This window comes from Aulonocara stuartgranti (genome assembly GCF_965226115.1).
Source record: "Aulonocara stuartgranti genome assembly, chromosome: 23".
Taxonomy (NCBI): Eukaryota; Metazoa; Chordata; class Actinopteri; order Cichliformes; family Cichlidae; genus Aulonocara; species Aulonocara stuartgranti.
Window position 1 is genome coordinate 20,492,344 of NC_138958.1, and position 27,881 is coordinate 20,520,224.

Below are 27,881 nucleotides of genomic sequence, written 5' to 3' on the forward strand. Positions count from 1 at the left end.
GTAGTGTACTATTTTTCATCCTAAACCTTAGTACACTACCTTTCACCTCAAACCATTCATAGTGCACTGATTTCTAAGCTGTGTGCTATTTCCAAACTTATAACACCTCTATAGTGCACAGTTATCCATCTTAAACCTTTAATCATGGTCCACATTTTATTTTAAGCTTTACTTTGTAGCACCTTCATTGTGAAATACTTTTAACTTTCAAACTCTTCATAATGCACAGCTTTCCACCTGTTGGAGTTCCTTTTGAAATGCTCGGCAATCAAATCGAAACCCTTCTGGTGCACTCCGAGTTCCAAAGTTGTGACCTTGCTCATGTTTTAAGCATTTTGAACACTATAATAATTTTTTTTTTTTTTTTGCATTGACAGTTATCACACTGACACAAAATCCTTTGCCAGCTCTGTAAAAGGACCAAAGTGGCATCTGTTTTTAAGGGTCATTCACCTGACGAATGTCATGTTGATGTTAAGTAGCTTGAAGGTCTTTAAGGACTCGATATTAACTTATATTTTAGACAGTCATAATTTGTATTTGCATGTTTATGTGAAGAAGTGGATGTTGGTATTTATAATGACTATTACAAGACATTAACACTGTCTTTTTCTGCTTTTTCACTACAAACTTGGACATTTGTGTAATTTGTTTCCAGTTTCCTGAAAAGGCCTGCTGCTGTTTAGCTGCAAATTAACAAGGATTTTGAAGAAACCAGTTTATCCCCAATTATAAAGGAAAAAGAGTAACTAATCATCATATTCAACATTTTAATAATAATAATAGTAAAAGAAAATTCAGTATCAGGGAGTATGAGAAATAGTTTGTATACTGACATCTGTTTCCTTAAAAAGATGAGAAACAGTAGATTGGTCACACTATACTGTTTTGTTTTACTGTTTCTCTTGTGAGAAATCAGCACTATAGTGTTTTATCAGTCTAAAATACTAAAGAAAAGAATTTACACTGCTGAACGGAAGCTCAGATACAGCAGGGATAACCGCTAGCAAGGATGTTTGTTTTTTTTAGAGAACAGTTTATTAACTATTTATTAATAAACAGTTTATTAACTATTTTTCAGCCAGTATACAACAAGCAGACAGGAACGCTTCCCCTCATAATTACAGCCACGAATTACAAACTGTTCAACAAATGTGATAAAATGTTGTGTAATTTGCAGCTAAACGTTAGATTTTTAATATAATATTTAAGAGATTTAACACAAAATTACCCAGTAAAGTAAATGTTGCCAAACAGCGTAATATTTAACCCAAAGTACCATCTTGAACCAGAAAGTTATGGACAATCTGATGTCCACCATTCAGCTTAGAAAAATATTTGAAACAGACTGAATCAAAGCTATGCTGCCAAACATAGTTTGACATTTAGTAGAAAGCCAGGTTTGCAGTAGCTGGGACAAAAAGTCTAATGAATGTCATAGTCAAGTGCCATCGGTGTGTGTTGCCCTTTAAGAAAACATTAGGTTTCCTTCAAGTCTGTCTTAATATACTAGTCCCAATCACATTCCATATGCACATTAAGAGAAGCTTTAGTAACATATTTTCCTTTGAAACCTGCACAGGAATCAGGTGTTTCTTGGTTTCTGTTGTAGCTTTTTTTTTTTTTTTAAAACCAAAAAAGTTCCCAAACAAATTTAATAATCTGGAAATGCTACAAGCTACCTATTTCATTGGGCATTTATTGTTTACAAATGCAAATACAGTTTAAACAGCTAAATCATAGATGGTTAATAGTTTTGAGATTTGTATTCTGTATTTGATTTCTTGATCCTTAAAAAATGATCCAGAAAGGACAGACTGAGCTTAAGCTATATGCGTATATCACCATATGTTGATGATGTGATTCTGTTTTATTACCAAATTACACAAATCACTTCAAACCCACCCTAAAGGTCCAGCTAAGTGACTTCAAAATAACTAAGGTGAAACCTTGCAGACAGCTACACTATAGTCACCTGTCACTCAACAAGGCCCCACCCCTAATAACGCAAACATTAAGGCTTAATGCAGTTTAAACATGTGAGTTATGAACTAAATTCAGCCCCATACAGTTGTTACAAAGGGGGAAACTAGACCAAAACTGTTTTCTGTAGCAGGCTGAAGTTGGACATTTTAACATGGGAGACTAAGTATAGGGACTCATTTTTGCAGCATCAAGTGGACATTAGAGGAACTGAAAGTTTTGTTAGTGTTATTATAATTCTGCTAACAGAAACCAGAAAGCTGTTGCCAACAGGTTGTACATTTTTAGATCAGTTTAAAGAAGTTATATTAAGATAGACTTGAAAGAACTCAAACTTTTCCTTTAACACCAGTTAAATCATTCATAGTTTGCTTCATAGCTCACTATCCTCCACCCTAACCGCTCTTTAGTGCACCTGACAGGCTGCGCAGCTCCTTAAGGACCGGGGTGTTGTCTGAGAATGGCACCAGAGAAACAGAGAGAGAGAGAGAGGTAGAGAGAGAGAGAGACAGATAGAGAGAGACAGGTAGAGAGCGTGCTGAAGGTTACAGCTTCGGTTTTAGTAGAAACAGACAGTCACAGTAGGTTGGGCTGCTGAGAGACAGACCGGTTCAGTGTCCACAGTACATAGAGTAGCAGTTGGACGTCTGGTCTATATACAGGAACGAGAAATGCATAATCAGAATATCAAACTAACCAAAGCTGAGGCCACCTTGTTGACTGGAGAAAGACAGAGAAGGGGCGGGGCAGGAGGAGGGCGGCAGCAGCTCTGGTTTGCTATAAAAACCAACCAAACGAATAAACAAACAAAAAATGGTGTCACCGCAAACACAACGATTCGTCATGGCAACGCTACACCGGGACACCACCTAACTGTCGGTGGAAAAACACACACACACATAGGACGGCGTTACTAACACACGCACACACACGCTCTCCCTCGCTCTCATGCACACACACGCAGTTATTAATATGACAAACATTTTCTCTCATTTTTTTTCTCTCTATTAAGGTGAAAAACAGATTCTATTATTCTTAATTATCTTCATAGTAATCTTCATCTGCATCTTCATCATAGCATTGGTGTGTGTATGAAGTGTGTGTGTGTGTGTGTCCTCAGTCTCTTTATACACACTATTAACAGAACGACGCGTAGAGAACTCAGTTCTGATTGGCTGATAGGTCTTTTTGCCTCTTCTCGTCCAGGAGGCTTTCATTTATTTATTTTTTTGACTGTCTTTTCTTCCTGGAGTCCCCGTCTGGATGGTGGTGATGATGACTGTAATGATGGTCATATGACCTCCCTTCCACTGACCCACGGAGAACAGTTTGTGAAGTCATAAGAGTGGGTTATTGGTTGCTTGGACCCTGACGGCAGCGTCTGATAGAACGAGGTGAAGAGCTGTGTTCTGGCTGAATGTTAAAGCACCAGGAATGAGGGAGGATACTAACAGTACCTGCTGCTGGGAGAGTGTATGTGTGTGTGTGTTTAAAGTCTAAAATGCTGAACAGTAATCAGGGTCTGAAACATGTCAGGAAACCTTCAGAGCATAAATGATGGCAGTGTCTACCTCTCCAGTTCCTAACCCTCTGATGGGTCATAGCACTGTTACATAAAGAGACAACAATGGAAAAAAATGTTAAGGTAGAGATTACTTTGTGAAAGAGAAAACTCTGAGCTGGTCCTGAAATCTGAGCAGGATGCCTGTTGAACTCCTCACCTTTGGGTTTTTTTTTAAGCCTAACTGAGGATGGACACCAAACTCTCTGGAGAGATTTGTTGTCTGTCGTAGGAAAACCTCAGGAGGCCCCCAATAAGAACTGGACCAGCCGAGATTAGTCCATTGACTCTGGAGTCTCTTGACACCATTGACAGTCAAAATGGAGGGAAATGTTACTACTGCTATTTGTGCTGTTTTGCTGAATCGATATGGTTCAACTTTATTACTGAAGAAAGTGATGGAGTCGGTTATGCTTTGGAAGGAAACAGTTTTCCTTATAGTTTCAAACACCGCAATCCACTCACTGTATTTGCATGAGAAACACGAGGCAAATCTTTGCTTTCCATTTGGATTGAGTTCACCACAAAGACCCACTTATATCCCCCACATGTTAACAAGATCCTGAGATTCTACATCAATCAACTACAACTCAAACACTATCTGTCCTTTTCTATTCATAGCCAACTGTGAATAGTGACCAAAGAGAGACCAAGGACCAATATTGGATACGAGGATTCAAGCAGAAGAAATTATAATAGCCCGAAGGGTCTGGACTGGATCAGGATCTTGGTCTTTTGGGACAGGCTCAAAGTAGAGCATCTATTCCACAATGAAAGGATCCACTTGTGGTTCATACATCCAACTAGGATCCCTGTTAAACACCTTCTAGGTGAGGTGTTTAGCAAGTTCAACCTTGCTACCTCTCTGGAGGTGATGCCTGAGGATATTAAGGTCTAGTTTATTCTGCTTAGTCTACTGCTATTGACTGAGAACAATCTTTAGGCATAATCACACCATTCTGGACTTCAAATAAGCTGCAATCAACTTTTTACAAAGATTGTTAGAAATTTTGAGTTAAAACCAAACAACCAACTAGAACACTAATTACACTTTAATTTGTTGATGTCAGGCAAGTATGCTCCAGCTCCACTGTTACACACTTTGAGGATCCATGAAGTTGCTATGGAGGGTTGCCCCTTGGACCCAGATGTAATATTAAGGATATTCTGCAATGCTTAAAACTTTCACATAATTCCTAATGATTGTTTCTGAAAAATCTCATCAGGTGAGAAAATGAGAAAGTGGAGGAGACATATTTTTGTCCAAAGTGTCAGACACGCAGACATTGCCATCGTCATGTTTACCTTTTTGCTGCACAAATATTTCCCAACATGCTTTTGACCCATTTTGCATTTAGTATTTGGAGTGCTGTCATTGTGTTTGTGTATGTACTAATAGTAAACCAGATTCTGACCCTGCTGCCAGTGTGTGTTTGTTCATGTGTAAATGTCAGTGTGTGTTGAGCACGCTGCGTGGCACCCAGCCCTCGGCGGCTGGCGAATCGCTGTTGGCCGGCCGATAGACCAGACTCTGACCCTGCTGGTTGGACGCCAGAATCTGAACCTTCTCCCCCCGAAACACAGAGATCTCATCCTCCCGCACCGCCACGAAGTCCTGCAGCACCAGAACCAGTTCCTGAAGGGTCAAAGGTCATATGGTCTGATGTAAGAAAGTTTTTCAAGAACTTATGGTACACAAGGAAAGTGAAAGGAGGGATTCAAACCTGATCTTCCTGTTCACTGTCAGGAGGGGGCTGAGTTGCGTGACCGTTGGGAGTTGGCGGTGCAGATGGCGGCCTTCCTGATGACAGTGGCCGTGTCACAGAGATCACGCCCTCCTTCCTCTGATACTCAATAGGAGACTGGAGAGCTGTGGGCACAGATTAGATGCAGCATGGATATGCATGAGCTGTTTCAGTGAGATTTAAGGTGATTCATAGAGATCTAGGAATGTTGGAGGGTTGTTCACAAAAATGATACTTTTGATTGATTCAAGGAGTTTTCAAGGAGGTTGTAAGGAAGACATTTTTGGGAAATTTGGAAATTGGATTCATTTGGCATTAAACAAAGATTGAACAGCTTGCAGAGGATTTGAGACTTCGAAAGGTATTCTAAGATTTCAAGGGTGACTTAAGGGGGGTTTACGTTAACACAAGCCCAACGTTACTAACATAACAGAGATGTTTAAGGGTGGTTTGGGGAAATTAAGGCTATTTAAATATGGTTTAAAGATATTTAGGGTAAAACAAAAAGTATTTGAGGAATATGAGAAAGATAATAAAAGATGTTCCATTGAGATTCAGTAGCATTTCAGTTGAATAAGAGATTTCAAAATCAGTGGTGATCCAATGACAATGAAAGGGAATTTTCCAAGGAGAATTAAGGATATTTTAGGACAGGTAACATAATGGATATTTCAGATATTTCAGGAATGTTTTTGACAAGGTTTTTACCTGACAGGAAGTTGTTCTGGGCATCCAGCAGGGAAGCAATGGTCTCTACCCAGGTCATCTTTATGCTGGCAGAAGATGCTTGGAGCGTGAAGCGCTCCGCCGACCCACGAGACCACAACACAAACTTACAGGGATCACCGTCCACGCTGTCCTGCATTGCCAGATAACTCACCTGAACACAAACAATAACACAATTACTCCTAATTCAGACCTCAAGACGGTGTCGAGTCTAAACAGTGCTGACCAGTCTGACCTTTATGCTGTTCTTGAACTGGTATCCTGGGTTGTTGGAGCCTTTGCGCAGCAGTTCGCTAAAGATGATGATCTGCTCGAACAGAAAAACTCTGCGCTCTTTGCTGCGAGACAGAACGCCTCCGTCCTGCTCCCAAACACAGAAAGTCTCCTGCTGCAGCAGCTTCCCCTGAGACGTTAGCTTTCCCTGGAAAGCACGAGGAGGTGAGTGAAGAAAGAAAGACCAATGGATAAGAGTCCAGGTACCCTGCAGCAAACTTTACATTTCCAGGAAATCAGCAAAAGTAAATTGTGTACATGCCTCATATATGTCATTGTTAATTGTTTGTATTGTGCTTTCTACACACATTTCTAATTTTTTTGAATTAATATGTGCCTGAAACAGGTAAATTGCACACAAACTACTTGAGAAGCTGTTGTTGTAGAGCTCGGTAGCAGCACCCACAACAACATTATTATGCCGTGTGTGCTGTTATCAATGTAATATGGTGTTCCTCTGGGTTCTGTTCATTGTCCTTCATCTCTGCGTGGCTCAGTTCTGCTTTTTGTCCATTTTGTGTTAGTAGACCAAAATGGAAACTTAAAATTTGAAATATTATCAAATTTCTTTCAGAGCTTTCAGTGTTAATTAGCATGAAATCAATTATGTTACTATGTTGTCCTAGTGACAACAAATTGCTAACAAAACAAATCAGCCGGACAGGTGGACAGACAGGTGTACCTCGTATCCCTGCAGGCGTCCCAGGTTCATCATGTCATTGCAGCGTTTTGGAACCAATGACATCAGCTCCACCGCTTTCTGTACACAGACCACACACACAGTTACTAAATATTACAAAAGTTTGTGTTAGTCCTCAGGGCGATGATTCACCATCTCGTGTAAATCATTTATAACGATCTTCACTATGCCAGAAGCAGCAGCAGCTCTTTGCTGTCTCCTGCTAGTTGGTTATGAGACAGAAACAGCTGTCTGCTGAAGAACAAAACTCATGTGTTTGTTGTCTTTTAGAGGTTTTTTTTTACAACTCTTAGCAAAGCTTAAAAAATAAATATCTATTTTTTACAAAAAATTTAACAAAGTTTAAAGGTCACAAGAATTTGAATGAAAATATAATAAATTCAGTAAATAAACTGTTTCCCAGAATGCAGATCCTTTGTGCCTTTGTGTATTATCAGAACAGTTTGTGGCACAACACAACTGTTTTTATATTATCAAACTAAAACTGATCAATAACAAAAAACACGAACAAAGCTGTGGTTCAGTTGTTTGATGTTTTTGAAAGTTTATGAGATGATTTACAGAAAAGGAAAGCAAAGAAAAAACTTACCTCAATCTCCTCACAGTCCAGCCCTGCCTTCGACGTATACTTGAGGAAATCCTGATGAACAAACAGAAAAAATATAAGTGTTTGAATTTCAGCCAAAGTCATAGTGTGTCCTTAAAGTGTAACATCAGAAAATATCTTAAAATACACGCTGGTATGATGAACTGATGAGTTTATCTCTGATTTCTCACAAAAAGCTCTACCCAAAAGTACAAAATTTATGCCATTACAAGGAAGGCTGTCATTGTAAACCAATCAGAGCGCACAGGTAATAACTGTTAAGGGAGTTAATAAAACAACCCACACATTTCTTGCCTGAGTTGAGTCCGAAATAATTTCTGAGTCTAATACTAAACCATGTCAAATCGTGGCTAATTTCAAAGACAACATTAGAATGAGTCAATTCAAGTCTTGAGGTCGGCTCCAACTCAAAAACAACAAATCCCAAGTTGCATCCCGAGTTGTGTCCTGAATCAAGTCCCTCAATAAAAGTTAAAAACTCCACCTGACCGAAGTTCTAATCCAAGCCTGGAGCAAGAGCCAATAGGTCTGTGTGATATGATCAAAATCTCATATCCCGATAGAAGACATTTCTCATCCCGATAACGATATAATTCACAAAATAGTGCATTTTCTGTAAATTCTGTGAATCTCTGGCACTCGACGCGTTTTCAGCTGGGCGTCCTGTACCTGGAGTGGAGTGTTTTGACCGATGCATGAAACTATATTTATTTTTAGTTGTATTTTAAGTTGTATAAGTTGTATTACATGACATGTTGCGAGGAAAAGCCTTTTCTAACGTTTGAATCTAAGGTTTATTTTGAGCACCTGACGGCTCTTTTTTGCTTCTCATCTGTAAACTCTCTTCATACTTTTTCATGTAATTCTTGCACTGGTAGAAGAAAAAATTCACACTAGTGAAATTTAATTTCTTCATCTGATATATTTTGCCCTGAGAGCCAACCAGTCTATAATCAAGATCAGCACCTCCGGTCAAATTCCAAATTTAGCTTGGTTTTTAGTTTTATGCCATATTTGTCAGGGAAAATACACAAACCCTAATAACCCTAATAATAAAAGAACCTCTGTACCACATTTAGCTACTGGGTAATTGTCTTCTATGGTCTCTGGGCAGATGCATTTTTAAGCAGGATATAAAATACCCAAACTTACTCCACAGATACCAGCAATTCCATTGTAACATTCAGGTTCCACCAAAAATGCATTAAATATATTTTAAAATCAATGTTTCATTTAAGCAGTTAGTGTAAACACAAATCATGTTGACAGGTTCTTCACAGACCTTGAGCAGCAGCTGGTATTTGGTGATTCTCTGGATTGGTTTGATCAGATAATCACTGATGGACATCCTGCAGCTGATCTCATGCTGGATTTCCTACAGACAGACAGGCAGAGACAGAGATAGAAGGTCTGGTTCAGTTTCAGTTTTTGGCTGATTTTTACTATTGTAAGGTCCATTCAAGAACGTGCATTTTAGGAAAGCCTGCTCTTTCGATTTTTTTCCCCCTTTTTTAACTTTTAAGATAGTAATGTTTAAAAAAATCAGGAAAGGAAAAATAAAAGAAACTATTACGGGTTGATTTGATTATTTGTTTATGGCTTGGTGAACTGAAAACAACTTTCCATTGATGTGGATAATAAAGTTATTCGATTCTATTCTATAAGATAATCATTAAAAAAAAAAACAACAGAAAAGAATAGCCAAGTATAGAAATGAGAAAAAAAAAGAAAAGCGACGCATTACCTCGAAATAGGTCTCGTACTCAATGACGATGAACTCTGACCTCGGCTTATTCTGACAGTAAACCACATACATGTGTAGACGACGCTCCTGTAAAAAACAAGAAAGTAAAAAAGAAATAGTTGTATTAGGTCTTCAACACATCCTGAGTCAAGTCCCAAGCAAATAACAAGAAGTCCTGAGTTCTGTGATAACTCAAATCCTATGTGCAGACAACAACTCGAGCCAAGTTCAACCTCAGGAGCAAGTCATGAATTTAGAATTGAGCCCCATGTTGTTGTAGCTTCTGAGTTATTCAGCTCATGCTAGACCTTGACTCTCACCAGGTACTGGAACACAAACTTGTTTGGGACCAGCGAGGAGGTTCCCTCTAAGGCAGAAGGGAACAGGAACACACAGACGTAAACAAAGCTCTTAGAACATGTGGTTATCCTAACTGGGCCTTCATCAAATCAGTGAAAATGCAGAGGAAAGAATGCCAGACACCAACTAGGGAGAAACAGAATGACAACAACTTTTTCTGTTCCTGTATCATGTTTATTGGAAATTTTCTCCAAGCATGGCATCCCAGTGCACTTCAGACGTAGTAAATCTAGCAGACAAAAACTGGCTCATTGCAAGGACAAAACTCCTAAAAGCAAGATGAACATCATGGTATGCAGTGCAGTGCAGCGAGGAGGGCCTGGACCCTTTTATAGAAGAAACCAAACAGCCACTCTATAAATGTATGGTACAACATGGAGGAGTCATCTCAACAGGAAAAGACTCACCTGCATTTATAAAACATTGGTCACTCTTTCCAGGAAACCACTTTGGACTAGGAAGACATGTTCCCAGGCACGTCAACCCCCCGCTCACTTCAGTAGGTCACTGATGGTTTGAGGCAAGGTCTCACAGTGGTTTCAGTGGTAACCCCAGATCATGGTAATGATCCACATCTTTGTTCACATCTTAGATCATGTGAATATTCAAATAATCAATTGTGGGTCTAAGCCAGGACAAACAAGTCAAGTCCTAATGCAGGGACAAGCTGAGTCTTAAGTTGACAATTGAGTGAAACTTTGAACAAAGTTCTAAGCTAAGCCATAAAAAGTAATGAGCCAAGTCCTATTTGAATCCTGATTCCTATATCTTGAGACAAAAATAAATAAATTGAGCCCTGAATCTAGTTCTAAATGAAGCCCAAAGTCAAGACAAATGAGTTCTGAGTTGAGTCCCTGAGGTCTCAGGTCAGAGCCATGCTATATATTCTGTTTTGAACAAGTCATTTTGTTTGTAGAACTCACATGTCTGATGAAGAGGTCTGCGAGCAGGTCATGATTCTGAATACAACGCTCTAACTCCACCAGGAAGAAGCTGAAACAGAAAAACACCCAGTGAGCATCTTTGTGTATATAATGAAGTGTGTTTGTTCACGTGTGCATTTGTGGCACGGACTCGCGGTGCCAGTCATAGATCTGCTGGATATTGCCGAAGACAATCTTGTCTTTTCCTCTCATCTCCTCTGGAATCCCTCTGACCTCCAGCCGGGACATGAAGCCCTGAGAAACGTCAGCAGAGAACATGTCGTACGTTTAGATTGACATTTGTAGAGTCTTTTGGGTGGAGCGTCAGTAGGTCCTTTCTTTCAGTGTGATGTTTGTGTCTCACCTCAACTATCACTCCCAGATCTTTTACATAGTCCTTCTCTGATTGGACCATCTCATTAACGACAAACCTGCACACAGAACCACAAAATTCAAGTCTCCTTAAAAATGCATTCAAAACTTGGACTTTGTAATAAATTTGGGTTTGTCTTACATGCGTCCTCTTAGTGCTTTGTTTCTCTGCTCCGTGTCTGATTCATTTGATCCCTGATCTGAGTCTAGAGCCTGAAGAAATAGAAAAGGCTGAAATTAAAAGAGTTCTGTGTAACCTCAGAAAACTGTAATCTTTTATTGATGACAAGAAAACAGCGTGAATACTGTACACAGTTTGAAAGCTGAAGGCACCGCCTTGTACTTTTAAATACACTAGGAATCACAAGCAAGCCAGTAATCTGATAGTGTTCTATTGAGGCGATACGTTACTATGAGATCTTTCAGATAAGATGGGGCCTGATCAGTCAAGACCTTATATGTGACGAGAAAGATTTTTAAATATAATTGTGGATACAACAGAGAGCCAATGAAGAGAAGCCATTACAGGAGAAATATGGTCTCACAGTTTTCTTGCTGCAACATTGTGGATAAAATGAAGTCTTTTCAGGGATCTTTTAGGACAGCCTGATAATAATTGCAATAGTCCATCATAGAGGTAACACATATTGAACTAGTTGTTCAGCATCACTCTGAGACAGGATGTTTAGAAATGTAGAAATACAGCAAGAAAAAAAAAACAGTCCGACATCTCTTACAGTGTGCCTTTACGGACATATCGGGTCAAGATTCCTAACAGGAAGCCATGGTAATGCCATCCAGAGTCAGTATCTGCTTAGACACCATGCTTCCAAGGTTTTTAAGACCAAGTTCAGTAACCTCCATTTTTCCAAATTTGGATAAAGGAATTATATGCCATGGAGGCTTTCAGGCCTTGAAGACATGCCTGTAGTTTAATTAATTGATTTGTGTCAACTAGTTTCATAGGTACCTACAGCTGGGTATCAACTCCAACAACGAAAATGTATGCTGTTTCCTAATAATATTACCTGTATGTATACAATGAAAAGTACTGATCCCAACACAAGAACCTACAGAACTCCATGAGTAACTCTCTTTAGTAACACGAAGAAACTGAAATGTACCAGATAGATATGACTCAAACCAGTGCAGGGTATTTATGTAACTATGAGGTCCACTGGCAGGAGACATATGAGGATCACTAGTATCTTCCACTAGTGCTCTATCTGTGCTGCATGCAACTCTGAATCAGGACTGAAAACTCTTCAAATAAACCACTCTTCTGTATAAAAACATTTAGTTTATTTTTGTAGTTATTCAAAAAGTTTTCTGAAGAGGTTTTTTACCTCGTGACTAAAGCAGCAAATACAATATTAAGAAATTTATGCCACATTCATCTTCAGCCATTAAACATTTCTAGCTTTAAACAGAGCCACTCTTACCTCAGGATTGTTAGGGTCTTTGATGATCTGCATTGGGGGTGGTAGAGGGGTGTGGCTTTCTTCCTCTGGCTCCTCCTCCCCACCACTATGCCCTGCCTCCTCCTTCCTCGCCTTCTACATAATTTAAGAAGCAATTAGTTTATGTTATCATTATTACTATTTTGTCTTTAACCCATCATTTGGATGGGTGTCTACACACCATTTGCGCATTTCCTGTGAGGGGTGTGGTCATCTCTGTCCTGTTGTCCCGCCTCCTCGTCCTGATTGGCGGTTTCTTCTGTCCATCGGCTTTTCCCTGACTCAGCCTCCGCACCGGACTAGTCAACCAGCGCTGCAGCAACAGTTAATGTAGTTACCGTTATTGATGCCACTGAGTATTGTATCACCAAGGCTACGGTTCATACAGCTGGTACAAATGGGACTAAAAACTCAGGAGTCCAGAGTTACCTGTGATACGAGCTTCATCAATGTCACCCAGCACGTTACAAATGTGGTCATCTGGTTTTAAACTACATTTTAGTTCATAGTGTGCTGATAGGATGTGCTGAGAACTGCATGAATCCAGTCCAAGTTTAAAATATGAAGAGCAATTTGTGGAGATTTTCTTGATCTACAGAAGGTTTTCCACTATCTGTTTTTTAAAAGAGCTTCTCTTAACTATTTAAAACACAACCTTAAAATAAATTTTGGCTCTTCACCAACAATTTTACTTTTCTTTTATATATTTTTTAACACTCATTTATGCACAAAACAAGATTCAGCTATGATTACACATCAACACTCATACAATTTAGACACAATGATAAAAACTGAGGAAACATTTCCTGTGAGCTAATGCTTCCAACTTTAATAATCCATTACATTTAAAGGGGAGCTATTTAAAGTTACAGTATCAAATGCTCATTTTAACCAAAGTTTCAGATTTCATGTAATGATGTGAACATATGCAAAAGTAAATATTATGAACCCAGAGCTCAATTCTTATGACTGCTCTGAATGCTGTGTTTCCAAAATGACACCTTGGCAGCTCTGGATGCTGCCCCCTCAGCAAGTTTTCAGAAAGACGCCCAAGTAGAAGTAAAAAAGTTTGTGGACTGATGGGAGACAGAAGCTAAAGCAGACTGTCTGAGACACAAATGAACTGCTTTTCTAAGACAAAGAAGGATTATTTTTAGCTGTGAATAATGCAAAGCCACTGGAGTGGAGTCCTAGAATAAAAACAAACACAATAACTCCTCTTTAGTATTTTTGACCATAAACCACAGCATTAACAAATCACAACAAACACACAAAGTGCATATCTGCATTTCCCTTTGAGAATACCAGAGAACCCACAATTAAGATAACTAAAGCCCTCCTCAAGCCGCTTTATGTTAACACATTTGACCCAAATTCTCCCATTTCAGTTCACAGCGAGCTGTTACCTTTAGAGTGTTCCCGGTTCCAGAGCCGCTCCGCTTCGCCCCCGGTGAGCCCACAGCGCCTCCTGCTGGAGCCCCTCCCACTCCAAACACTGTGGGAGAGGTGGCACCTGAGAGAAGAAAAGGCAGGGAGGGGTCAGAGGTGAGTTTTAGTGCTGTCTTTTCTGAGTGCAATGGGTGCTCAGAGTTATTACTGTGGTCTCACTTTGGCTAGTAGTCTGAGTCTGGAGGCCTGAACTTTCAGAGCTGTACAAACTCGACTCTGCAGACACAAAGAAAAACAGATTATCAGTCGAGCAGGGCGATATGACCAAAAATATTTATCACGATATACATTTGAAAATTTGTGATAATGATATAACTGACGATATAATTGACACTAGACAAAATACTTTACAACTCCACAACTTTATTAGTGGAAAAAAAAATCAATGTATTTTCACTAAACCAAGCAGCTGTTTTTTATGTGCATTAAAGTTATATATAAAAAACAATCAGTGAAAATGCAAATTCCTTGCTGACAGTTTAACCAAAAGGCGTTTTACCCATATTCTATCGCAATATTTCATTTTCTTATCGTAGCCCAACATTATACCAGTATTACCGTGAACGGTGTGCTATAGCCCAGCCCTAATTATCAGACTGTTAACTCAGCAAAAAAGCATGCACACCAGTCATGAAAGATAGTTGGTTTCTTTGAAGTAAGGAGGTATGAGGGACTTACTGATAGCTAGTTACCCTAGCTTAATTTAATTTTAATAGAATCTTTCGTTTAAACCTGAAGTTTAAAGTGATTCACAAGTAAAACCCTAAACCACACAGAAAAGTGAGCAAAATAACAAAAAGGCACAGAGACAGGACTCACAAAGAACCTGACGAATGAATGAATAAACTATTAGCATAAAACTACAAACACAAACAAAAAAATCTCAAAAATTACAACTACAGGCTGTAAAAAAAATCAAGTGCATTACAATATGATTTTGAAAACAGATCAATAAAATAATATTACATGTAAATATATGTGAGCATCTATGACTTAAAAGTTAATGCTTAACTTGTGAAAGTACAAAAACCTGCAAAATAAACAATAAATAAATATACAAACTGAGATTAAAAGAATCCAGTATGTTCAGCACACATGAAATAATGAATAAAAGTGATTAAAGATAACTCCATTAATAACAATTAATACATGCAGACACACTGATTATGATAGATTAGAACTGATATTTATTTTAATGACTTAAAATCAGCCGTAGAGTAGGTGTGTGGTATATTTAGATATACGCTGCCTTATTTGACCTCAGACAAGTTGTTACAACACTTTGCAGCCAGCAGAGCCCACTGACGGCAGCGTTTTACCTCAGAACAATTGAACTCCTGCTGCCTCCGCTTCGGTGAACCACTAAATAACAGTATTTAGTGCAAGTAGTTCTGACACATGAGATCTACTGGAATCAATATTTTACTGTAGAAAGAAGAGTTTGGGCACAAAGACTTCTTTGAGGGTGTTGTTTGAAGTTTTTCCTTTAGTTTATGTTTGAATGAGAATAATTAAATATTCAAAACGACCCTGGTGGAATTTTCCTTTCATAACTAAGAAGCAGCTTCATGTAGTTATCTTGCATTGTGTCTAAGACTAAAGTTTATTTAATTCTTACGTAATGGGACAATGTTCACTACATTTACTGTACCCCAAACTAAAGTCAATAGTTAATTATTTCTTTTTTATGGCCGTCACTGAGAGCAGACAACCTTCTGATGACATTTTTCAAGACTTCCCGTCAGTGTTTCCATGTTCTGATTCATGCACGTGTATCAGATAATAACAGCAGCCCACGTCAGGAGGTTGGTGGTGTCGGGGCAAATCATTTCAGATTTTCAGAGACCCGAGTTCGAATCATACACACAACAGATTTTTACAAATAATTTGTATTTTTGCAAGAATGTTATTTTGTTACATGTAACAAAATGTAAAATGTTACTTTTTAATGGAATCTGGTCAAATGAAATACATTCAGGTTACACTGAGCACATTTTCCTTAAAGAGTGAGCATTTGAATAAATAAATATTTGACTGATTTTGTGTATTTCAGTTGTGTTTTACCCAGAATTATTTTTTTTAAAGGTGTTATTACTTAAAAATATGACTTTCAGTCAGGTTTAGGCATTACAAACTCCTGTGTTGGATTTACAAAAAAACCCCGCTTGTTTGGGCTAAAATACAACTTCCAGATCTTTAAAGCTTTATTTCTTTGTTGCCGTGGTGATGCTTACCCGCTCTTTCTGGACAAAATCCACGCTTTTGACATTAAACTAGGTTTCTTATTGAAAGGTGACAATCGTCTCCATGCACACAAAATAAAAGACTTGAATCTGACAAATGGTTGAATGTTGCCCCTCGGCAAGCTTCCAGAAGTCCACCAATCAGAAGAAAGTGTGGAAGGGCGACATCAAAGATATAGGAACAGAAACATCTTGTTCTGGCACATCCTGATCAACAGTTTTGACCATACATTAGGAAACTTTGCTCAGTCAAAATTATATTAACCTGGCAGGTGTGGATGGAAACAGGCATTCATTTGCTTTTTCTCTCAAATTTGGTTTTATGTTGATGAAACTCTGCTGATTTCCTAACATTCATGTGGATTTAGTCTCAGTGTAAAATCATGCTTTACAAACTGTGACTGTCTGACATTTTTGTTGTTTGCCAGCTGAAAACAACAGCAAGAGATTCTTATTACGGACAGACCTCTGCTGATTATTGTGGATATGAATATGGCTGCTTAAAACTCAAACAAATCCACCAGTTAGTCAGTCTGATTATTGTAAAATAATCACTGAAGGACACACACACACGCACACCTACTGTCTGCACTGTGTTACTTTGTGTGTGTGTGAGGTCTTTCATACAAAAAAGGAAAACCTGCGTGTCCTGTTCACAACACACACACACACATGCATATTCACACATCGTTCACATTCTTGCAGCGCTGTTTGCTGTAAAGGCGCGCACACACACACACACACACACACACACACACACCTATTACTTATTAACCATTGCACACCCATATATTTTCTCCAACACCCGTCACTCTCTCTCTCTTTCTGTCTCTCTCTCACTCTCTCAGTGTGAACCCACCTCGCTCGTCCTCTCGCTCGTGCACAATCCATTCCCAAATGCCCGAACAATCCCAGCATGCACCTCTGCCCCGCCGCATGCTTCCACATCAGTCCATTCAGAGAGATATTAAGAAAGAGGCAGACTGACTGACAGAGGTGTTTCTCTGCTCTCAGCTGAATGACACTAAACAAGAGTCAGAGGTCTGGGGGGTGGAGCCACAGCATCTAAACCCACCCTCTGTGGGTTTAGATGCTGTGGGGGAGTGGCTTATAGAGTAATAGTAATAATAAACTAACACAAGTCAATTACAATGATAAATGTAATAAAATAAATAACCTATGAATGAAAAGAAAAAACCTTAAAATAATTTAAAATAATAAGCGAAGTAATAATAAAATGGTAGAGTAATAAAAGTACTACATAAAATCAAGTGAAGTATAAACAAAGTGAGAAAAAACACTACATAAAATGAATAAAATATAATAATAATAAAACCAAATTAAAAAATTATAAAAAATGTTTTTTTACAATAGGTAAAATGATATGAAAAATAAAACAAGTTTATTTGGAACAAAATATAAAATAAAACTCCATAAAACACAAAACAAAGCATGAATAAAAATAAACACGACTGCTAAAAAGGAGTTTATTTTTAACTAAAGCTTCTATTGTTTGTAACGAGGAAGAACACCCAGCGGGTCGCCACACACACACACACACACACACACACACACACACACATACACAGTCAGGATGATAAACTGTAGATTCCTGTCTGTGTGAAACTCCTTCAGGTCAATGTTTAACCGTGTGGGTGTGTGTGTGTGTGTGTGTGTGTGTGTGTGTGTGTGTGTGTGTGTGTGTGTGTGCGCATTTCAAACACCTTGCCAAACCAGATTACAGATTAAAGTTGGGAAAAAGTTGCCACACAGGTCGAGGCCACACTCAGTGCTGTGGTCACTTTTCTGTTTCCACTGAAACTACATAGGCATTTTTGTTCTGTGTCATGTTACTCATAGTAAAAACGATTAAAAAGGCAATACGTGTTACTCGACATGACAAGTCTGTTTCTTGTTTTGTTATGTATCGAAACTTGTGTGAAGTATGTTAACTGCTTGGATTCATTTATTTTCCTTCTGTGGAGTACTACTTATGTTGAGAGAGTTGAAGACACATATTTCTGTATTACACCTTCTTCCAGCTGTTTATTAGATTTATAGTGTGCAAATTACATATTAATGCAATTTGCACTGCTCTCTGGCACAATGACAGTTTTACTTTTTATTAATTTTTAACTTAAACTAATTTTATTTTGTTGTTTTCTTTGGGGTTTTTTTTTTTTTTTTGGTATCTGTAAAACAGTAAAAGGCCCCACTATGCATCTGTGGTACTTTTATTTTTATTCATTGTAGACTCCATCAATAAAGCTACAATAGATGACTAGTCACTCCTGTTACAATGAAGTCTGTGTGTTGGCTAATCGTAAAAAATCTACACAGCCTGTGTTTGTTGTCTGATGACAAAATTCACGAAATTATAACACACTTATTAGAGAATACAGTGAATTTTCAAAATAAAATGTTCAGTACAGTGTCCCCTAGAGACAAAGCACGTATAAACTCCAAAACACGTACAAACTCCAAAGCACGTATAAACTCCAAAGCACGTACAAACTCCAAAACACGTACAAACTCCAAAACACAACGGAAGTGCTCCAGGACGCTAGGGGCAGTGTTTTGGAGTTTTGCAAAAAAAAGGCAAGTTTGTTGCAAACACATGGAGTTGGATACCGGCAGAAAACACCAGCAAGGATAGAACAACCACGCTTTATAAGAAAGGTAATGTGAAAACTGTTGTTTGTTTCATTTGTTTTTAATTACTATGAACTAGAGATGGCACGATACCACTTTTGTATGTCCGATACCGATACCGATATCATAAATTTGGATATCTGCCGATTCCGATATGAATCCGATACAGTGTATTTTTTTAATCAATAAAACAGTTTTTTTTAATATCTTTCAGCTTTTTGTATAGGTTCATACTCAAGTTAAAAAAAACAAAACACTAAAGTTATTCTGTTATACCTGTATGCAAAAAATACACTGCACCCAAAATATTTCATAGTCAGGTTAATGTTCATATTTGCAATTTAGGTAAAAATGTTCTTTAAATATTTACATTTAAAAGAAAAAGGGGCTAATCAAACATCCTAAATTTGTCTTATTTAGATCAAAAAGATGGAAATATTTCATTGCAGACTTGTGTGATGATCAGAGTTATGATTAACAGTTCAGTTTCCCAGAAGCTTATAGCCAAAGCTGCATTTTGAGATGTTTCCTCATTACTGTGGACCATCTCCTTGAAGCTCATAAAGCTGTGATGTTAATGTGAAGCGGCAGAGTCTGACAGACACAAAGCGCATTTAATTTTTCATGCTCAGCTATGGGACAAGCACTCAAGGACTCAAGTGTGTTTACAACTTTACAAACATGGATTTAAATATTTAGGTGGCACAGAGAGAGAGCGAGGATGTGGGACACATACAGCGTGAGGATGTTTAAAATTGCCTCTGGCTAAACAGGAAGTGACATCGAGCAAACAAGGGATGTGCTGCAGCAGTTTAAAAATGACCACGCTGTTGTTTTAGAAGGTATGTTTTCTCAGGAATCACTTTTTTAGATTTTTTTCCTGCAAATAGCAGTTAGAGCATCATTAATATCTGTGATTACAGTCAGGTCCCTTTGGGGCTGATGGGAACACAGGCAATAAGTTCTCTGGGTACTCACCCCTCCCGGCGCTCACAGTGGAGGAGTTAGAGGTGGAGGTGATGGTGGTAGAGGATGAGTTGCAGGAGGAGGAGGTGGTGGTGCTTGTAGAAGAGGTGCTGGAGGATGTGGTGGAGGCTGGGAGCAGTCCCTCCATATCGGCTGCACTGTGGGAGTGCGACAGGCAGAGGGTGCTCATGGGCAGTAGACCCTCCTGTGAGGAAACACAGCAGCGATGTTAGAGGGATGGTTGAGCATCAGAAAAACAAGGAAACCCTCTCACACACTTTAACGGTACTTATGGCTATAAGTTCTTGCCTTTGTTACACGTGGGGACCTTCATTGTATTTGTCACTTATGGGGATATTTGTTGCTAATCTGCTTAACAGCCCCCTTTGACTCAGTGAGTGTGTCACTGGTTTTAATGGTTAGATAGAAATCTGAGGTTCTTGTGTCTGAGGTCATTCATTACATCAGTTGTCCAACCCATCATATAAAATAATCTGCTAATTTTCTAAGCTCAACCGGTTTGTTTCTTTCATCTAAAGTCCCTCAGTAAAAATCTGACTTTTACTGGCACACGATACTTTGGATCTATTAGTAGACCCTTTAGTGCTTTTCTCATTCCCTCAGCTGCTCTGGACCACAGCAGGGAACTTAATCCGGAAACTTTAAAGCTTTCTTACCAACTTCCTTTAATCCAAAAGGGACATTAAAAAGATCAGAACTTCTTAATGTATAACTTGAAGTAGAAAGAATTTTTTAAAAAAAAGAAAAGAAAAATGTTTCAGACCACAAGGACAGTCAAAGTTAATATGTTTAAAGATAAATTGGCATCATAGAAACAGATATCTTCTATCAGGAAGTCAAGTTTTCCAAACGCTGTGAAACAATGTGTAAGAAAAAAGTATGAATATAATTCTGCAGAGATAAATATTTTAATTCTGTTTTATTTATATAGCACCAAATCACAGCAACAGTTGCCTCAAGGTGCTTAATATTGCAAGGAAAACTAAATAATACAGGGAAAATCCCAATAATCAGACAACTCCCTATGAGTACGCACTTGGCAACAGTGGGAAGGAAAAACTCTGTTTTAACAGGAAGAAACCTCCAGCAGAACGAGGCTCAGGGAGGGGTGGCCATCTGTCACAACTGGTGGGGGTTGATGGGGCAAGACAGGAAGTTTTGCTACATGTGGGGACATTTAGTTTGTTTATTATTTGCTGGGATGTTTTGTTTTGTCTTCTGGATGCTAATTACCTGTTGAGGTGTTTGATCTGTGGTTCTGACCAGACACCACCCGGGCCGATCTGCTGAGCGCTCCACCAGCTCCACCGTCTGACCGCAGCGAACACTGATCTCTCCCGGTCCTCCGGCAGAGAAATCCAACAACACCACGACTAACTCGCAGCCTCCTGACAGCTGCACGCAGACAGGTAGGACAGATTATTTACAGGCGGAAGGTGTCACCGCCGTGTTGTTAAACGATAATAACAGCATCATTAGCATCAGTGCTCCAAGCTCTGAGAGAAGCAGACATTCATTCGCACTCAGTATGCAGAGAGGTGTCTCCTGGAGTCCATGACCTCACTCCCATGCAGCTCACTGGGAGCGTACAACCTCTATTTCTCCAAATGATAAAACCAGGAAAATTCAGAATAAAGTGAGGGAGCAGTCTGAGATATGACTTTATTCCCTGCAGACAGCTAAAAATAAGACTTAACGTGTTTCAAGCTGCAAGGCAGGAATGAGTTCCAGATTACAAAGACACTAAATACAATATAAACTATTAATAAAGAACAAAGTCTCAGATAACTTCAAGACTATGAGCTATGCCTATAAAGTTCAACAGTGTGGAGATGTTTGTCTTGATGCATGCTCAAACATCCAGGTGAGGAAATCCCAGAATGCTGATTCTGTTCATCTGAAAAAGGGTCAACTTTCTTTTCTCCTGAGAGCTAATAAGCTGCTTCTATATCTACGTAATCTATGGTCAATATGCAAACATATAGAAACATGGATCAAGCTTTTCTGGCTTCTCAGCCAACCAAAAAGCCGTCTGTTGGGTTTAAATGACTCGAACTGAGAGCTGATGAGTGAAAGTCACTTCAATTCAGCAGAAACATGACCAAACCACAAACCATGAAAGCCTCTCATATCATCCAAAAACAGCCTTTCTCTGATTGGCCCAGAGAGCAGCATAAAACATCATGTGATCTGGTCACCATGGTTACCGCTGACTGTGAGCTCCAACACGTGGGCTGCAGCTGGAAGAGAAAACACTTGTAGCGTCCGCAGGGAATGAGACGGGTGTTCCCCAAAAAATCCAACACAGATGTGAATAGATGTGTGCGTTCAGGGAGGAAGCAAAGGTCTGTCAGAAAGGTCAGAGGTCGCTGTGTCAACTGTCACAGTGATCTCAAAGACTGACAGAGAGCCCAAAAAGTTGGACAGGACAGACGGATATATTTCCAATAAGGAACTAGGTTGCAGTACTCATATTATTTTATTCACACGTATACTGGTATTTATTAATTAATTAATTAATTTACATTCATTTAATTAGCTATAAAACAGGGATTTTTCAGAAATTTTCTAAATACTTTTATGTTATTTTATCTTTAAACATGAAAAAAAACTTTTCAGATAATTAATTTTTATATTTAATTTTTATTTTGTAAAAATTTAATTTTTAATTTTATCTTTTCTAAAACTGTAAAATTGTACTTTTTATCCAAAGATTTATTTTAAAATAAAAGGTTTATTTAAAATACTAATTTAAAAGTAGTGTTTTCAATGTTAACTTTGTGTATAACATAATATTTTGATTATAATTTACATTTTTTATCTTTATTGAAATAGTTGTATATAATTGTTTTAATATATCTAAAATGTTTATTTTGCATTTTTTTTCTGACATCTTATTAAGATTTACCTTTTTGGTGGATTTTATTTTTCATAAACATTTAATTTTTTTCTAGTAATCTTCTGAATACTCATATTCAGCACGATATATCATATCGTGCTGAACATTGTAAGGATAAATTCATGAAAATGCAGAAATGTTCCTTATTTAAATGTTTTCTTGCTCTGATGGATCAATTTAGACTCGTTATTATTGTCGCCACTTACATGCTGTCCCTTTAACTCCTCACAGTGACAAAAAAGTGTATTTTTTCTTTTTCACCGTGTTATAGTCACCAACGCAGTAAAAAATAAAGTCGTCCACCTTCCTCTCTTAACTGTCTCACAAATCAGAGCACAAGCCAGCAGGGTCAGAGTTTCCAAGGTCAGAGGTCACTGCCACTGGCCCCACTAATGAGAAGCGGGTAAAATAAATGAAACGTACCTCATCAGGAGAGCAGAGCAGTGAAAGTTTCTTGAAGGAGTCCGACCATGAATAGTGGAAACTCCCTCAAGCACACCAAAAACACACACCCAGCCAGCTGCAGCAGCAGTGAGGTCATACGACTGCTCGACACACCCTCTCACAGCGTGTCTGTGAGTGTGCGTGCGACTGTGTGTGTGTGTGTGTTACCTTGTCGCTGTCTGCGGTGTTTTGTGACGTTCGGGAGGCGATGGAGACGGTGTCGGGTTGACTGCTGGCATCACCCAGACTGTCTGCGTCCTCGCTCGTCTCCCTGAAACAAACAAAAACATTCGGGTTGTGTTCTAGGGTTCAAAATACTCTCACAGGTCAAAAGTATGTGGACGCTACGTGCGATCTTTTAATCTAGTTTGTTTTCCTCGTCAGTCTGCGCTTCTTATTTCTTCTACTATAAGTCTGAAGCACTTTTTCCTTTATTGACTAAGACATCAACTATTTTCTTCCTCTTGGGTAGGAAAAGTCAGGAAATGATATAAAAGGTCTGTTAACATTTCTAAAAGCTTAAGAGGTTGTCCATAACTTTCCTGATTTATCCAACCAACAGCTCAAACCCAGGAGTAATAAAGGTTTCAGATTTAACTGGCTATGTTTAAAACGTTCGGTCACTTTTATGTATGGGCTCCTGTAATTTTAAAGTAATAAGGACATTCATAAACACAATTGGAAAAAACCTTTGACCCGATCCAACATGAGAAACTTATGAATATCCTTCATGAGCTGGGACTTCGTGGATGCCACATTCGATTGATTGGAAACCTGTAATGGTTTCAGAGACCAGGTGTACTCCAAGTGGAAGTAAACTTAAGTCTGACACAAACAGTTTTTATATATTAAGCACATAAATCTTAATAGCAGAAATAAAATAAGTGCTTTCTCACTGGAGTTTGGAGTTCAAATATTAGCAGCACTGAGAATTAGGGCTGTCGATATAACAGGTCAGGAGTCAGTATTACTGTTTAAAGGCCATCTGTGTGAGCTGACCTGCGGTTGATGCTGCGCTGTCGCCCCAGCGTGGGGTTGGGGGTCTTGGGGAGGGGGATGGGCTCCCTAAGTGCCCCCCGCAAGTGACCCCGCCTCTCCTGGATCACCTGCCGAATGCTACGAACCCACTCCTGCTTCAGCTCCAAAGATGATGCCTAAAAGTAAACAAAAAGAAGGATTATTCCTTAGATCGAACCATCACTGTATGAATGTTTACTCACTCATTCATTGACAGGAGCACACACCTTTAGGACTGTCTTGTTGTCTGAGGTTGGCGTTCGTCCAACCCACAGTGCAAACTTACAGGGGTCGCCCTCTATGTGCTCTGTTACACCGAGCTCAGAGGTCTGAGACAGAGACAAGAAGTAAGAAAAACTTTGTACAATATCTTCAGCCAAATTAGTTCCATTTGTACTTTTTTGATTTGAACGGAGCAAAGCTGGACGTTGTCCTTACCCTCAGCCTGCTCTTGTAGATGTATTTGGTCCGTCCAGATGAGTCTTTGATCTCCTTGCTGAAGATGAGTGACAACTCGAACAGGAAGAGGTGTCGGTCCCGCCCCTTTCTGATCAAAGACTTCGGCTCCCAAACCAGGAAGGAGTCCTGCAGCAGGAGCTCGCCCTGAACATCCAGACCATCCTCCACACCTGCAAGATACAAGACAGTGAGGAGCCTCCAAGACATTTCTGTCAAGTTTTGCTTTTAGTTTTAACCTTTTAAAGTTTATACATTACTTTACAAAAGTCTTGAGCGACTCCCCGTTGCTTTTTACTTACTAAAATGTGAAATAGGTGCAGTGATTTATTTGAACATGTCGAAACACACATGCAAATACAGCTTTTACTATTTTAACGAGCTTGAAAGTCAATATTTGGTGTGACCACCTTTATTCTCCAGCACAGACTGAACTCTCTTAGGCAGCTTTCTTGTCATTTCTTTAAGTCGTCTTCAGGAATAGGCTTCTTGAAGGACATTCAAAGCTCTTCTTTGGATGTTTCAGCCTTTCGTTCTGTTCTCTGTCAACATGATCCCACACTACTTCAATAATGTTGAAGTCCAGGCTCTGGGGAGGCCAATCTATTAATTAATTATTAATTAATTTCCTATCTGGGTCAGAATCTGATGGTATTTTCTGTGTTGATAATTTATCAATTTTAGCACTATCTCCAACACCACTGGCTCCAAACCATGACAGAGCCTCTACCGTGTTTTACAGATGACTGTAAACTGTTTTACCTCTCTGCTGCCAAACCGTGTTATCTTTTGGTGTTTTTCACAGATTCAGCTAAAGAAATGAGAGCAGATGTGGTTTTTTAACAAAGTGTTTAAAGACATAATTTAAAATTGGCTCTCTGCTAAGTTGTCACATGAGTTTGGTGCATTTTATGCTTGAATGATTCAAAGGTCACTGTTAAGTGTCTTAGCAAAGAAGAAATTCTTCTGAAAAGCCAGGTGAGACCTTCAGAAAGCCTGGAAAACTATTGATTAAGACCACTTAAAAATAACACAAGAAAGCTTCACTTCCTGGAAGCAGAATATAAAGAAATGAGGGGTGGCTCCTTGACAGTACTGTATGAAGTTCTTCATTAGATAACGACCGGAACAATTCATAATATGTCCTGACTTCATGTGAAAAATATTCTGTGTCACCTTCCAGCATGCTAACGTGCATAGCATCGTTTGCTCTCTTTGGGACGCTCAGCATCACATCCAGGCCTTCCTTTATCTCGCCTTTTCCCTCCTCACAGCACGCTAGCAGCTCCTGCATCACATTAACACATATACAGGTTCATCAGTGTTTTCCCTGGAAAATGAAGTGCTGAACTCTGTGAGAAATCTTCACAGTGATAAAAAGATGTTTGAGTTTTATATTATAATGGTTTGTGGGTGATTTTAATATTTTTTTAAAAAGCTGCAAAGGAAGTTGTATAAAAGAGTAGCGCATTTCTCCATGTTTAAAATATATGATTGCAGATATTTTAGAGAATTAAGCCCAAACCTGCCCCCCAAAAAAGCCAGATATTCCCACAAACCTGCCAAAAAACAAAGAGCATGTCGCCATAAATACGCTAAGAAATAAACAAAATATCTCCTTATAACTGCCAAAAAACAAACAAACAACCAAGATGTCCTCATATGCCTGCCAGAAACAGTCATATGTCCCAATAAAGGCACCAAAAACAGGCCAAATATCCCCAGAAACCCGCCAGCAAGATGTTCTCCAAAGCTCACCAAAAAACAAGCAAGATGTTGCCATAAACCCACCAAACAAACAAGCCAAATATCTCAATAAACCTGTTCAAAAAGAAAAACACAATGTCCCCATAATCCCCCCCCTCCCCCCCCCAAACACACACACACACACACACTGAGACAATTAGAGGTCAAGTGAGGAGTCATTTCCTCATAGACTTCCATAGAATCAGCCTTAGTTTTACAACAGAAGTCACCTCCCTCATGGCCATCAGCAAAAAAATAGGGCAACCCTGCAGAAGCTTCACTTTGTATATTTCTTCACTGCTCTGGTTTGAAGTATTAAGGAGTTTGAAAAACAGTTAAAACATCACCCTGAACAGACAAAGTGGCAACATAAAGAAATGAAGCTCAGTCTAAAGGGGGTTACGTGTTCGGCACCTTCAGCCTCCTGCTGCTGCTGAGTTACAACAAAGTTTTCAAACTGACACGAAGCGCTTTTCATTCATTATTCCAGGCACACACGCTGTGTCCTCTGGGCTCCATATAAAGTATTCGGGATTGAAAGCTGTGCTCAGAAAAAATCCTCTGAGGCGCCGTGTTTTCCAAACAGCCAGAGGGATGAAACATTTCCGAGGCTTCCTCTAAATTTAACAGCCTTCTAAACAAAAACAGTTTGGAGCTCTGTGGGAAACACTTCGTTCTCGTGTGTTTTGAATGTGGGGGAAACGTAAAAGAAATTCAGGGCGTACCTTGAGCAGCAGCTGGTATTTGGTGATCCTCTGAACAGGCTTGATGAGAGCCGAAGAGATGGAGTTTGCTAGACCGTGTCTTCTCTGGACCTCCTGTACACACAAAATAAAATGTTAGAGATCATATAAAAGATCATTAATCAAGCTTTAAAGCAGTCCAATAAAATTCAAACCACATTTGTTGGTGACTCACACTTTGTTTTATGGTCCCATAAGCTCTTTTTTATCTTCTTGGTTATGTTTCCTATGGTTGCACTTATTTTTATTTATTTCTCTTATATTAGTATTACAGGGGAAACTGAACCAAGTAAATAGTAAACTGTACTGTAAACTCAAGAACTGATGTTTTGGGAGCTTGAAAAGTGGATTTGTTAAATTCCAAACACATCATGAAATAGCACAAACTTGGCCTATTTTTGCAGTTTTCTTTGGACCACAGTTAGCCTTGACTGGTGACCAGTTCAAGGTGAGTCTGGTTGTCTCAGTTCAACCACAGGTCCATGTTATTTGGGCCAGAAGTCACATGTGTTGTGGCATTTGGACGATAGATGGCTAAAAAACATTTAGCAGTGCTGTAATTTAGCCACAAATAGCCCAATGTGTATGCTATCTGTGATTTAAACATGGTTTCTAACAGTGTGTTACAGATGTGGCCTATGTTCATCCATCAATATCAGAATAAAGAACCAGACAAAAGTTGTAATGCTGTTTTATTTGTTCAAATCTTACAGTTTACAGTAGGCTAGATCACTCAAAGATGCTGAGGTTGATGACTTTTGTGGTGGAAACCCAGATATGCTAAACCAAAT

The 27,881-nt window shown here is 39.0% G+C and overlaps 1 protein-coding gene across 6 annotated transcripts in view; it reads right to left on the bottom strand.

Annotated features, from left to right (window-relative positions):
* Positions 1-1,592: 1,592 nt before the first annotated feature.
* The window catches only part of LOC309700839 (kalirin-like), a 56,492-nt gene continuing 30,203 nt past the window's right edge, over positions 1,593-27,881 (bottom strand). For 3 of the 6 annotated variants that reach the window (XM_082524664.1, XM_082524662.1, XM_082524661.1), the window contains 24 exons: positions 27,073-27,165; positions 25,778-25,889; positions 24,584-24,774; positions 24,373-24,474; positions 24,128-24,282; positions 23,297-23,399; positions 21,019-21,180; positions 19,777-19,969; positions 14,063-14,119; positions 13,861-13,967; positions 12,636-12,767; positions 12,437-12,550; positions 11,137-11,207; positions 10,987-11,053; positions 10,774-10,877; positions 10,623-10,692; positions 9,340-9,426; positions 8,878-8,970; positions 7,578-7,628; positions 6,971-7,048; positions 6,251-6,436; positions 5,998-6,169; positions 5,269-5,414; positions 1,593-5,180 (listed from right to left, as the gene is read on the bottom strand). In XM_082524664.1, the coding sequence (XP_082380790.1) occupies positions 4,995-5,180; positions 5,269-5,414; positions 5,998-6,169; positions 6,251-6,436; positions 6,971-7,048; positions 7,578-7,628; positions 8,878-8,970; positions 9,340-9,426; positions 10,623-10,692; positions 10,774-10,877; positions 10,987-11,053; positions 11,137-11,207; positions 12,437-12,550; positions 12,636-12,767; positions 13,861-13,967; positions 14,063-14,119; positions 19,777-19,969; positions 21,019-21,180; positions 23,297-23,399; positions 24,128-24,282; positions 24,373-24,474; positions 24,584-24,774; positions 25,778-25,889; positions 27,073-27,165 (2,832 nt within the window). In that variant the 3' untranslated portion in view covers positions 1,593-4,994. Of the gene's footprint in view, positions 5,181-5,268; positions 5,415-5,997; positions 6,170-6,250; positions 6,437-6,970; positions 7,049-7,577; positions 7,629-8,877; positions 8,971-9,339; positions 9,427-10,622; positions 10,693-10,773; positions 10,878-10,986; positions 11,054-11,136; positions 11,208-12,436; positions 12,551-12,635; positions 12,768-13,224; positions 13,645-13,860; positions 13,968-14,062; positions 14,120-19,776; positions 19,970-21,018; positions 21,181-23,296; positions 23,400-24,127; positions 24,283-24,372; positions 24,475-24,583; positions 24,775-25,777; positions 25,890-27,072; positions 27,166-27,881 lie in introns of those variants that run through there. The other 3 variants (XM_082524666.1, XM_082524663.1, XM_082524665.1) reach the window with 2 other exon arrangements.